Source organism: Danio rerio, chromosome 21, assembly GCF_049306965.1.
Source record: "Danio rerio strain Tuebingen ecotype United States chromosome 21, GRCz12tu, whole genome shotgun sequence".
Lineage (NCBI taxonomy): Eukaryota > Metazoa > Chordata > Actinopteri > Cypriniformes > Danionidae > Danio > Danio rerio.
In genome coordinates, this window is record NC_133196.1 from 45,358,305 (window position 1) to 45,372,325 (window position 14,021).

Consider the following 14,021-nt stretch of genomic DNA (forward strand, 5'->3'; position numbering starts at 1 on the left):
TTACACATATTATATAATAAAATATTACAAAAAGCATACAATATAAATATTTCTATATATCTATATATATATATATATATATATATATATATATATATATATATATATATATATATATATATATATATATATATATATATGTGTGTGTGTGTGTGTGTGTGTGTGTGTGTGTGTGTGTGTGTGTGTGTGTGTGTGTGTGTGTGTATGTGTGTGTGTGTGTGTGTGTTTGTGTGTATATATTTAGATATATATATAACCAGGGAACCCAGGTGTGTGAGGTGCATGCTGGGAGTTGTAGTTCGTTAAAGTGATGTGTGTAGTTTTTCAGTGACCCACAGCCGCTAGATCACTGGTGATCATCACAGTTCGAATAGCAACATTGTTCTAGTGAAGTAAACATTTCATAGTTTACAGTGCATGCATTATATGCAGCCTACAAACAATGGGCTAATATTTCACTTTATTAACCTCATGTTAATCTTCATATGTTTACTATCTTCACCAAAACAATTTGACTGAATCTTTGTTTCCGTATTTCTACAGGAATAATCTGTAAATATTAACGTAAAATTATGTGTTTCTCTCTAAAAATACATAAAATTTTCTTTTAAAAAGCAGAAAAATATCGTAATACTAAATTACAAGCAATAACTGTACATTAAATGTTAGAATTTTTTATTACAGAACATATCTGTAAAACAACAGGTATTTCACTGTACAATAAAAAAACTGAAAAAAAATAAATACAGACAATTACCTGTAAAATAATGTTTATGTATATATATATATATATATATATATATATATATATATATATATATATATATATATATATATATATATATATATATATATATAATAAATAATTCAGGAAGGATAATAATTCTGACTTCAACGGCGATATATATTGTGCAGAGCTTTTAATTTATTCTGAAACCGGAGCGGAGGAGTGGCCGTCCATCCATCCTGGATTTTTTTTAGAGCTGGCCCTGATGCCACCTGTCACCCATGTACGCCTTTTTTTTCCCAAATGATCATCATAATTGTTATGAAGATGACTCAGATGGACATAATTCAACAAGTGCTGGAGCAGCATGGCACATAACATCATGATCTGGAGTGATGCTGACGCAGGTGGACAGGAGTGGGCGGAGTCACTGGTGCAGCGCCAGTCTCAACCGATGCGTCACGTCAGCACTTCAGCGCGCGCACACGGAGCGACAGCGGGGAAAGCGAGCTCTCCAAGCCGGGCAGAGTCTGAGAGACAGCATCCGCGGGTCACATCTGAAACCCGCTACCCTGTGCATGACAGCTACATCACAAGGCATGGACTTGATCGCGGATGGTTGTCATTGCGGATGACGCGCGCGCCAGCTTTACAGTAAATCAGGGGTTTTGCTGCAGACAGCCGCGCCTTATTGTGACACCTTGCGACCCGACACCGGCTTTCTCCATCACCGCAGCGCTGTTAGGATTTCTGTGCGTATTAACGTGATGGTGCCCCCGCGTATTGCGCGCCGGGCTCTGGGCTGAACGCGAGCGCGAGTGTGCGGATCATGGATAGATGATAGCGCGTTTCTGCATTTCTCAGTGTAATAATCAGCGCCTTTCTAAATGGATGAGGAAATAGACACCCGCAAGATCAACAACAGCTTCCTTCGAGACCACAACTATGCAACTGAAGGTAGCTATATCTTCATCACATCATCATCTCAGGTGCACGTCAGACAGAAAGGAATTTATTTGGAAATTTCCATCACTTGTTTGATTTAGGCTGATATAAGAAGGGATTTCTGCTTGTCTTGATGCAGATGCGTGTTTTAGAGCATGTGAGATCCCGTTTTGAATTCATCAAATATCTGAAAGGAATGTGTGTGGACGGATTTATAGAGAAAAGGAAGTGGAACCGATTATAATTACAATTTTTAATGCTGCAGAATAATTAAATCAGTGTTCTCCTAAGTATCAAACCAAATGCATAGCATGTCTACAAGATAAAGCTCTTGAGGATTTGGGATTGGTGCAAATGTATTATGGAAATCCCTTGAAGCAATCATGTATGTGTTAATTAGGATTTTTTGTATTTTATTTTTTAATTCTGGTCAGTGCTCAGAATATATAACTGCACGCCTTACTAATCTATATTTTTAATAGAAAGCTATACAATATTATATTTGTGCATATGCAGTTTAATTCAGAATTATTGGCCACCTTTAAATATTTTTTTCTTTTTTAAATATTTCCCGAATGATGTTTAACAGTGCAAGGAAATGTTCACAGTATGTCTGATAATATTGTTTCTTCTGGAGAAGGTCTTATTTGTTTTATTTCGGCTAGAATAAAAGCAGGTTTGATTTTTAAGCACCATTTTAAGGTCATAATTATTAGCCTCTTTAAGCTATATATTTTTCGATAGTCTACAGAACAATACAGAATAATAATTCTGACTTCAACTGTACATTAGATTAGTCAGTGTTGAAGCTAAATCGGGAGCTAATCTAACAAAATAAGTTACGATAATGATCCAAACTAGTATACCCAAATTTATGCTATAGAAAAATATTAAATACAAATTTTAAAAAGATGAAAAATCAAGAGAAGCAAAAACAATAAAATTTTTTGTAGAAAATGTGTAGCTTATTTTTGCAATATTTAGCTTGAATTTATGATATTATTAATAATAATGATAATAATTAAATTGATTATATTTTTAAAATAAAATTATAATAAAAATTATATAAAATTATACAAATATTATAATAAAAATGAATTAATAACTATAAATTAATTTATGGTAAATAACATTATTTTTCAATTTCTAAATATGTTTGATGACTAAAATAATATTTTAATAAATATGTAAATCTGTTTTGTTCAAATGCACCACCTATATTCACATTTACATATATACATTTTCAAAATAGGGTGTGCACCTTTATGCGGTGCACTGTATGTGCCAATTATGCTGCCATTATTATTAATGCGTAACACAAATACAGCAATGTAGAAACACTGATCGTAGTGGTTTTATTTACGCTAAAAATAGCTGAGCAGTCTGACTAACACCTTAAGAAGATTTTCAGCTGCTGGTTTAGTCCGCCCGGCTCCATCAGTATAGGAGCTGACAGAAGATTTGTGTGCTGTCTGAATTTATCTAATGTAATGTGGGTTATAGAGCATTTTGAGGGATGACAACAAAAACAATGGCCCCAACTTATGATATGTTTTACATTTTTTATGTCTATTAATCCAAAAAGAGCCACATGTTGATGAATAATGCTGTTTAACATTAAATTATGATCGAATTGCCTCTTATTACACTTATGAAACAGTTTGATGACATGAAATGTTCATGGGCAGAATTAAATCAGTATTTTTCTAAGGATCAAAACAATGCATGTCTACAAGATACAGCTCTTGAGGATTTGGGATTGGTGCAAATTTATTATGGAAATCTCTTGCAGCAATCATGTATGTGTTAATTAGGATTTTTAGTATTTCCTTTTTTTACTCTGGTCATATACAGTGCTCAGCATATATACGTACACTCCTCACAAATCTATCTTTTTATATTAGGAAGCTGTACAATGTTATATTTGTGCATTAGATTAGTCAGTACTGAAGCCTAATCTGGAGCTATGATAATAGTCCAAAAAGTAGCACACCCAAATTAATATGTTATAGAAAAATATTAACAAAAACAATGGTCCCAGCTTACTATCTGTTTTACATTTTCAATTTTAATTAATCTAAAAAGAGCAACATATTGATAAATAGTGCAATGAGAGCTGTTTTAACATGAAGTTATGATCGAATTGCCTCTTGTTACAGTTATGAAATAGATTGATAACAAGAAGGTTCTGTTCATGGGCCAATGACATGACCACTTTGAAATGGTCTACACCAGGGGTCACCAATCTCGGTTCTGGAGGGCCGGTGTCCCTGCAGGGTTTAGCTCCAACTTGCCTTAACACACCCGCCTGGGTGTTTCTAGTATACCTAGTAAGACCTTGATTAGCTTGTTCAGGTGTGTTTGATTAGGGCTGGAGCTAAAATCTGAAGGACACCGGCCCTCCAGGAACAAGTTTGGTGACCCCTGGTCTACACTGATATTTTTAGCGGAAGAAAATACACACATAAATGCAACAAGTTGACTTTACAAAAATAATGTAAGTAAACCCATTGAATTGTAAACATTAGATGGGATTAATGTCAAGATTCCATCATAAAAGTGAAACAAGATCTTTTTGAACATGAAGTACACAGTCAAAAAATCATTCATGGTGCACCCACACAAATCGATTAAGTTAACTTGACAATTTTTAAGTGGATTGGACAATAAATATTTGTTGTCCCAAAAAAAACCTCAAGAATTGTGTTGTTTCAGCTCGTTTTAAATAAGTAGTTTGAAAAAGCAGCAACATATAAAGTAGAATACAAGGCTTCGATATAGGGCTAGACAATATAGCGTCAATATCATCGATATCGCAATGTGATAATTCGCAATAGGTGAAGTTCATTCATTTTCTTGTCGGCTTAGTCCCTTTATTAATCCGGGAGTTGCCACAGCGGAATGAACCGCCAACTTATCCAGCAAGTTTTTACGCAGCGGATGCCCTTCCAGCCGCAACCCATCTCTGGGAAACATCCACACACACATTCACTACGGACAATTTAGCTTACCAAATTCACCTGTACCGCATGTCTTTGGACTGTGGGGGAAACCGGAGCACCCGGAGGAAACCCACGCGAAGGCAGGGAGAACATGCAAACTCCACACAGAAACGCCAACTGAGCCGAGGCTCAAACCAGCAACCTTCTTGCTGTGAGGCGACAGCACTACCTACTGCGCCACTGCCTCGCCACAGGTGAAGTTTTAAAAACTAATTTCGACAGGAGCATGTGATATGATTGACTGCAGCTGGCCACCCATCTGCATTCATTAGTTAGCCAATCAGATTAAACCAAACTCACTATAAGTAGCCTAGCTAGATCTACTCCCTTATCTTTTTTTTCCTAAGAAACCCCCTATCCACCCCTTCTCTTCCTTTACCACAAGGGAGCTCTCGAGAACCACCTGATCTCGTACTCCCCTCACATGCTCTATGGACCTGGCGGGAGCCCTGGGCTCAACTATCTCCGAGCTCAGGGTTCTCTCCCGGGACAGCATGCCAAACCTGCTAACAGTTGTCAAACAATATCTAAGTGTGAACTCTTGAAACAATGTCGAGTGCAATGTTGAGTTTGTATTATAATTCATCATTTGCTTGTGTTTTTGATGCCTGGAATGGTATAATGATTTTAAAAGCATTCAGGCATTAAAATTGTACCACTTGTGACTTTAACAACAATTAATTTTATTGAATTATTTTTATCACTCAATGACTGTACTTGAATACTGTTATGCTGTGTTCACACCAGACGCGGAACGCGCGGATAAATCGCGATATTCTCCCGTATATAGTGCCGCATGAACATTTGAGTTTACTCGCTTCATTCGCTTGTCAAACCCCGCTTCATTTGCTCGTCAAATTCACTTCAGAACAGACGCGGATTCGCGTCATGGGCAGGGCTTCTGTCTGCCCGGTGACTCTAGCTTCGTAGCTAAATAGCTAACATGGATTTTATGAAGAAAATAACAGTGTTTATGTGCTTTATGAAGACTAAAAAACAGCGTCGATACGTTTAGGGTCGTGTCTGAGTCCACTACATGCTTTCAGAGGTACATCCAGCTCTGTGAGCCCATAAACTCCTGCAGAAACTGAACCTGGATGACGGAGGCTTTCAGCGGTGCTTCTGACTGAGCCAAGCCCAGTTTGATGAACTGTTGTTGGTGTCAGCTGGAAGATTTTCCCCCGGAACACCGACAACAGGTGATATGTCACAATCATGCCCCCACAAAAGCAAGCTTCTGATTGGTTTACGTGGCGCGAATGTTCGCTGAAGTTCAGATTTTCGAACTCAAGTGATTAGCGCGTCAAACGCGCAAAACCCAAAACTCGCGCATATCGCGCCGCAGGATATCTATTCGCGCGTTTGCATTGACTTAACATGTAAATCACTCGCGCTTGACGCGCGTTCCGCGTCTGGTGTGAACGCAGCTTTAGACTTATCAAGTGCTAAAACACTTTATTTTTCTTGATTGTATTTATAGATCGTTATGCATAGAAATACAACATGTGCAAATACAGAAGTGCACTGCAAACATAGCACAGACTACAAAGAAAATGTGTTGGGGGACCCCCAAAAATTGATAGATTGTTTATTGGATTTTATGGAGATGCAAATAGTCAACATCAATTCATCAATCATTGACTAAACACGTGCATGGAAATATTCACAACACATGCAAATTCAGAAATGCACTGCAAATAGCACAGACCACAATGAAAACGTGTCGGGGAAATTTATAGATTGCTTATTAGATTTTATGGAGACGCACTTCCACTGTAAATATAATAAATATCAATAAAAATCACAAAATATAATAAATTACAATGCTATAATTTTCCACTAATGTACAGTACAGTACGGTCCCTTTAGGGTTTGTATTAGTTCCAAACAATAATGAACGTAAAACAATTCACTGCATTTACTACATAGTTTTAAGGTTAAGTGGTTACAAAGAATGTATATGGACTGAATTTAAACAATCAAATGAAGTTGAACATTACTAAATTTGGTCCCACTTTATATTAAGTGGCCTTAACTAATATGTACTTACACAGGAACTAATAATTTGTTACAATGTACTTATTGTGTAAATACATGTATTTACTGTGTACTTATGTTCGATTAAATACCTGTATGTAATTACATCTGTAATTAACTTTTGTAATTACATTTGTAAATACACTGTTGACCATCCCTTACACCTCAACACCCCCTTAAACCTACCCATACCACCAAACCTGTCCATAACCCAACCCCTATCCCAACTAAAAAGCACCACAAGTGTTCTCAAATACATTATAAACACAGTAAGTACATTATATTTATTTTTTGATGCAAGTACATAGTAGTTAAGGACACTTAATATAAAGTGGGACCCTAAATTTTAATTTGTGTTTAAATTCAGCCCATTTAAATAGTTTTTAAGCGCTTACCCTAAAACATTGCAAACCCAGTGAATGTTTTTTTTCAGCGTACACATTTAGACATGGCAAGATAAACGCCCTCGTTATTTCTCTATAATAATCATCACCATGAATGTGCTCACAGTTATAAACGTGTTTCCCATTGTGAGCCGTTACAGTTGTTCCACTTGTCCTCCGAGGCAGCGCAAACTCCAGATTATGTCGACAGTATAAAGGCATTCTTCTTCTCTGACAATAGACAGCTGAGGAGTTTCACGCGCAGACAAGAAGCCTTCAGCGGGACTGGTGCGATGCATCAGCGAATGGGGGGTTGGTTGGAGACATGATGGAGAGAGAGGGAGGGATCGCGAGAGAAGGGAATAAATCAGAGATTAAAGCTAGAGAACACATAGACAGATGTGATGTCATTCCAGCTGCGAAAATCCACATTTCAAGCCTCTCCCCGTCTCCAGGCTATGCTCGAATCCAGCCTTTTAGAGAAACTGTTCATTTAAAGCCAACGTGACATCAAGATGGATCCTATTTGCCGTGTTATTTTAAATTCCTAGTGCTATTGTGCATGATTTGGTCTAGTTTTATTGCTCAGACTCGAATTTTTTTAAGAGCGGTTCCAGAAATCAGGTAAGACAAAAAACAGAATCCAAAAAATAAAGCGAACAAGTTCATAACGGGGCGAGAATGCGGTGAAATCCAAAAACGCGGTCAAAATCGGAAGAGGGCTTTTCTTTTTCTGGACGGCTTTTGTAAATCATCGCTTGGGTTTAGGGAAGAAGGAAAGGAAAAAACGATTGGCCAGCCTCCCAGTCAATCGTTCAGTCATTCAGCCAGTCGGACAGACGGTTGCTCGACAGCGGCCTCCGGCGGCTTTTTACGCGACAACAGTACGGATTCACGAAAACAAAAACTGCACAAATACGTACCTCCCGGGATGTATTCCGCGGCCTCCAGAAACGTCCGCGGGGCTACGTTTCCAGAATGAGCCTGGGTTCATGTAAAAATTACAGTTTTTCCTTAAATCAAGCAAAATAATCTGCCAATATATGGTAAGCAATATCATTTCATGCCTAAAGGAAAAACAAGTTTATTTTGCTAAGCTATTGGCAGATTTCTTTGCTTGTTTTGGGGAAAAACTCTTAATTTGGGCATATTTTTTCTAAAACAAGACAGTTTTCTTCAGCCTGTCTGAGCAGCCCTAGTACACACTTAGAAATTTAGCAACTGTAGGCAAACATCACTCATTTTTTTGCAGATGAGTTAAATATCTTGAGCAAAGAGCTTCTGCAAACTGTGATTTTGAAGCACGGTTGCCTAGAGGTGTAGTAACACCCCAAACAGACTCTGGATAATGGGACAACAGGGAAAATTTTCAGAAGCCTTTGAGGGCTCTATTTTGACGGTCCATGCGCAGAGTGCAAAACGCAGGGCGCAAACGCTTTCTAATGAGAATGAGCTCATGGGTTGGAAATAACATGTAAAAATTACAGTTTTTCCTTAAATCAAGCAAAATAATCTGCCAATATATGGTAAGCAATATCATGTCATGCCTAAAGGAAAAACAAGTTTATTTTGCTAAGCTATTGGCAGATTTCTTTGCTTGTTTTGGGGAAAAACTCTTAATTTGGGCATATTTTTTCTAAAACAAGACAGTTTATTCAGCCTGTCTAGAAAATGCTTCTTGATTTAAGAATTATTAGATATTTGGACTAGAAAAGCATTTTACACAGTGTAATCAGTGACGTCATTAGCTTAACCCTTTAACTGCCTGCTCTACCAAATGGTTGATCATGTTTTGTCTGTTTTAAATAATGTTTTACAGCATTCTTGGTTTACAAAACAAACAAACAAACATATTCCTGTTGCACTACTACACTTGATTTTGGTTCTATTGAGGAAAAAAAAAAAAGAAAACTTGTTAAATAAGAATCTGGAATATTTTATGGCATACTTAAAAAAGAAGATGATTTAGTGTTCAAATGTTGTATTTAAAATTGTGTTTTAAAATATATTCACTTTGTGTTTTCCGATTTTTCATAGTATATGTATTAATTAATTGCTCCTTTTACCGGTACATGTCAACCATTTTGCAGAGGTTTATTTTTTAGAAATTATGGGATGTGTTGGGAAAAAAAATGCATTGATTGGAGTTAAGAAATGCAATCCAAATTTTCTTTCTTGGTGGGGCAGTTAAAGGGTTAAAGCCATTTGCAAACTGAAAGTATCAGCTTTTACTCTACATCTGATGGCATTCGAGCTACACGGTGTGTCAGTTTTTGGAGCATTGATTGCATCCGTGTGTGTACTTCACCCACTGACCTGGCATGAGCTTCTGTCGTCTGGAGGATTGAATCTGGTAGACACCCCTTTTCATCTTCCCTAGTTAATTTTCTGTGAATTATGCAAGCGCTTCCCTGTCATCCATCACTTACGGCCTCTGTAAAACATGCTGTCTGTGCATCTGATGGCCAAACTTACCCATATATTACAAGAAAGACTGATTTATTAAATCACAGGGTAATCATAGCCTACACTGTAATAAAAAAAATGCTGGGTTCCACACACTTCCTTTATGTTGTCCCAATGCAAACCGATTAAGTTAACTTAACTGTTTTTGCTAACATAAGTGGATTGAACATTAAACAAATAAGTTCTCTCAAAAAATAGCTTAAAAATTGTGTTGTTTCATTTTAAATAAGTAATTTAAACAAGTAGCAAAAGTAATTTTTGAGTATAGCGTTTTATCCTTTATACCAGTCTTTTTCAACCACGTTCCTGGAGGACCACCACATTGTCCCTGTCTCCTAACCAAACACAACTGATTCAGATCATCAGCTCATTAGCAGAGACTGAAAGACCTGTGATGAGTTTGACAGACAAAGGAGACATCCGAAACATGCAGTGCTGGTGGTCCTCCAGGAACGTGGTTGAGAAACACTGCTTTATACAAACTACAAAGCACTTCAACTAATCATCATTACAATTATGACCAATTTAATCGTGACTATGATTTTTCCCATAAATGAGCAGCCCTAGTACACACTTAGAAATTTAGCAACTGTAGGCAAACATCACTCATTTTTTTGCAGATGAGTTAAATATCTTGAGCAAAGAGCTTCTGCAAACTGTGATTTTGAAGCACGGTTGCCTAGAGGTGTAGTAACACTCTAAACAGACTCTGGATAATGGGACAACAGGGAAAATTTTCAGAAGCCTTTGAGGGCTCTATTTTGACGGTCCATGCGCAGAGTGCAAAATGCAGGGCGCAAACGCTTTCAGGGCGTGTCAGAACGCATTTTTGCTAATTTAAGGATGGGAAAATCCGCTTTGCGCCGTGGCGCATGGTCTAAAAGGGTTGAGTTTATTTTCTTAATGAGTTATAGGTGTGTTTTAAGAATAAACCAATTAGAGTTTCATCTCCCATTCCCTTTAAGAGCCAGCTGCGTCGCGCCATAAGCGCATTCGCTATTTACAGGACGTAAAGTAAGTCTAAGTGGAAAAACTGAGCATTTCACTAGCAAACAGTTAACAGTTTTTTTAACAGAAAATTGTTAAACAGAGCATCTACTGCGTGAGAATGAGAGAAAATGGAACACTTTCACATTCGATAGGGAAACCTTTACGCACAGACATCAATTAGTCTATAAATAATTAATTGTGTTTGTTAAGCGCAAATATTCGTTTCAAAACTATTTCTAAATTCAGTTCTAATTTCCAGCAAACGAATAAATGAACAATAATAACAAAATGTGCTCAAAAACCTGAGTTATATCCTAAAACACATGCTGTGCCCCATATGGTCTAAAACCTGACAGGTGGGCAAATCTCAGCTTGTTTTTAATAAAACAAATATAAATATGGATATAATAAATAATACTGCTAATAATAATAACATTATACAAAAGCAAATTGTTATGAATGAACTGAAAAAGCCTCCCGAGATGAAGAAGACATAAAAGCAGTGAATTTTCATATTTATGTAGGCTAGAAAATAATATGTTTTGTAATATTTTAATCCTTTATATTTATATACTATATCTATTCCTGTTATATCCTAAATATATCCTTAATATTTAAATTTTTTCATATGTAAAGATATTTGCCTATTGCTCTCTTGTGCGTATTAAGCAGTGTGTAAGTGAGGCGCAACTCTGCGCTGGAGTTTAGACCGGGTTTGTTTTGGTCTAATGAAAAATCTATTTTAGTTTCTCAAAATAGCAACGCGCCAGCGGTCTGCCTCAGAACGCCTTCCTTTTTAGACCAGAACGCCTATGGGCGCACAAATGAGCGCTAATGCATTTGCTATTTAAACAGCGTAGCGCAATGCCTCAAAACGACTCTTGCGCCAAGCTGAAACTACCAAAAGACTATTGCGTCACGCCTTGCGCCTCATTGCGCCGGGTGTATGATAGGGCCCTAAATGTTTTGATCACATAAAATCATAATTCCCTGACAAACAGTCATTATGAGGCACAACTGTGAAGGGCTTGCTGCTTGAGCAGTTAACCAGCATCACACTGATGCCTCTGTGGTTTTGACAATCAAATAAATAAATGATGACCTCTGCATTTTTAAAGCCGTTTTAATGCACCCGTGTTGATCCCTGCTACGCTCTGCTCCACAAGGTTCAGTCAGCATCTTTGTTCGGGGGTAGACAACAACAGAGCAAATATGCACCGTGAAATGAAAGCCTTCACAATAAAAGCCACGTTGAAACTTATACGTGGGCTGAAAGGTTGACAAACACATGTCATTCAAGACCTTTTGACCTCAGTCACACAGAGAGATCAAGGGTAATGTTATCTAAATCAAAGCTGAGCAGACAAAACAACCTGCTGAATGTTTAGTCTGCAGGAAAATAGCCCCGTACCCTTCACCTACATTGCCTTAGACAATAGGGTATATGGCGAAGTATGCTAAAGAACTTTTAATCAGTTAAACATCACAGACCAGGTACCGGGTCTGTGACGTCATCGACTTTCGTTTTCAGATTTAAATGGCTAGCATTGCACCAGACCCCCGTAAGTGGTTTCATTTGAAAGTGTAGAATCTATATTTTATACACATATGCATCACTTTGGTTTTTATTCTACTGCACAAAAGTTATTTACACTTAAATACACAGTATTTTGGATACCCTAGCTAGGTATTATACATTGGTTCATTTTCATATTTTTCATATGACACATGTACAAGTTATAGCTCAAATGAAAGCTCTTGCCTGTGCTCATACAGTTCTAGCATTCTTTTTACTGAATTATATTCACATATCAAACAGTTGCCGAATGAATCGCGGTGTTTCCATGGCGCAGAAGTGAAAACAATACATTTATGATCAATAAGCAGCCCCAGATAGCACAGACAGCTGTCATCTCTTACCTTATGCTGTGCGCTTCAGGGCCATTTCTCCTCTGTTTTTGAGGTGATGTGCATAAGTAATCCTTTTATATGTCTGACGTGGTCCAAACACAGTGAATTATGTTTGATCAAACAAAAGAAAAGTGAAATATGTAAACAATGATCGATCCCTGGGCTTGTACAGCACCTCTTATCAGTTGGAATACAATAACTTTAGCATAGATTATGGTAGAGACATTTTTTTCCCCTATGATAACAGACATGTGCAAGAACCACCAAAATTAATTACAGCAGCCCAGAACACACAGAACCTAAAAGGTACACTTTCAAATTTGTGTTTATAAAAAAAATACAAAAAGCGGTTCATTTTTTAAGGTGTTTATTATAACACAGACAACATATACAGTTATTTTAAACACTTTCAATTGTGTTTTATGAAAATAATTCAAAGGGTTTTCTTTAAAATGATACCAAATGTTTGCATTTACACCTACATGTGGATTTGGGAAGCTTTTAAATTTGGGTAGGCAAAATCCAGGCGGAAATCCCAAAATAACAGCAGAGTTTAACTGTAACCTGGGTTAAGCGCTTCCGGTGACTTGTATGCTATTGCAAAATCGGCTTGTTTAAGGTCTGTTTTCTTTAAAAATCAGCGACCTCCATTGGTTATATCTGATATAAAGTGGGTCTCAGATTGTATAAGAAGCACTGCATTAAATTAAATGTTTCCCCGCCATGTCTTTTAAATATGAACATTTATTTTACCCCGGTATATTCAATGGAGCTTTTGCGCTAGCCTGCCGATTCTGACAGGCACTTGCGAGTAAACGGCTTTTTGTCTCGTTTTATGCTTGAGCAACTAAATGAACGCCAAAGTCTATTAAACTGATTGTATTTTAATTACATTACAACATCGATACTGTAAAAGGAACGGTATAAAAATGGAAAAAAGTCACATTAACCATACATCGTAAGTTTTTTAGTATGGGAAGAAACACTAGCTCCGCATACACCCTATTCCTTTAAGGGCTGCACGATATTGGAAATATCATATTCCTTGTTTTGCTGCGATATGAATATAATTTCTCTAGATGATCTGAATAGCTCTATTTTGAAAGATTTAGTTTTACTGAGGTGATTAAGTTTTTTTCTTTGTAGCTCATCTGCATTAAAGCAAAAATACATACACTGTTAAATGAACAGTGCTAAAGGTTTTCTCAGGAGTCGAACGGTATGCACATGCAAAAATTGAACTCAAATGTAAAATAGCATGGTCATGTATAAGTAATTTTAAACAATGATATTTAATGAAATCTTTTTTTTTTTACTTTAATAAATAATCTAATCCTTTGATGTGACTATTGTGGATACACAAATTGTGAAATCGATGCTCAAAAAATATATTGTTCAGCCCTAATTTTTTTAACTCAGAAAATGACTAAAGGGGGTTTCCTTGCACTGCACGCTACCTGACAAAAGTCTAATCCAAGTTTTAGGAACAACAAGTAATAACTTGACTTCTAGTTGATCATTTGGTATCAGAAGTGGCTTTTATAAAAGGCAAAAACCTGT

At 36.9% G+C, this 14,021-nt stretch overlaps 1 protein-coding gene across 1 annotated transcript in view; it reads left to right on the plus strand.

Annotated features, from left to right (window-relative positions):
- Positions 1-1,191: 1,191 nt before the first annotated feature.
- The window catches only part of ppp2r2bb (protein phosphatase 2, regulatory subunit B, beta b), a gene marked incomplete at its 3' end in the record, with an annotated part of 80,962 nt that continues 68,132 nt past the window's right edge, over positions 1,192-14,021 (plus strand). Inside the window, 1 exon segment of the mRNA NM_001030122.3 lies at positions 1,192-1,684. Coding sequence (NP_001025293.2) covers positions 1,615-1,684 — 70 coding nt within the window. The 5' untranslated portion in view covers positions 1,192-1,614.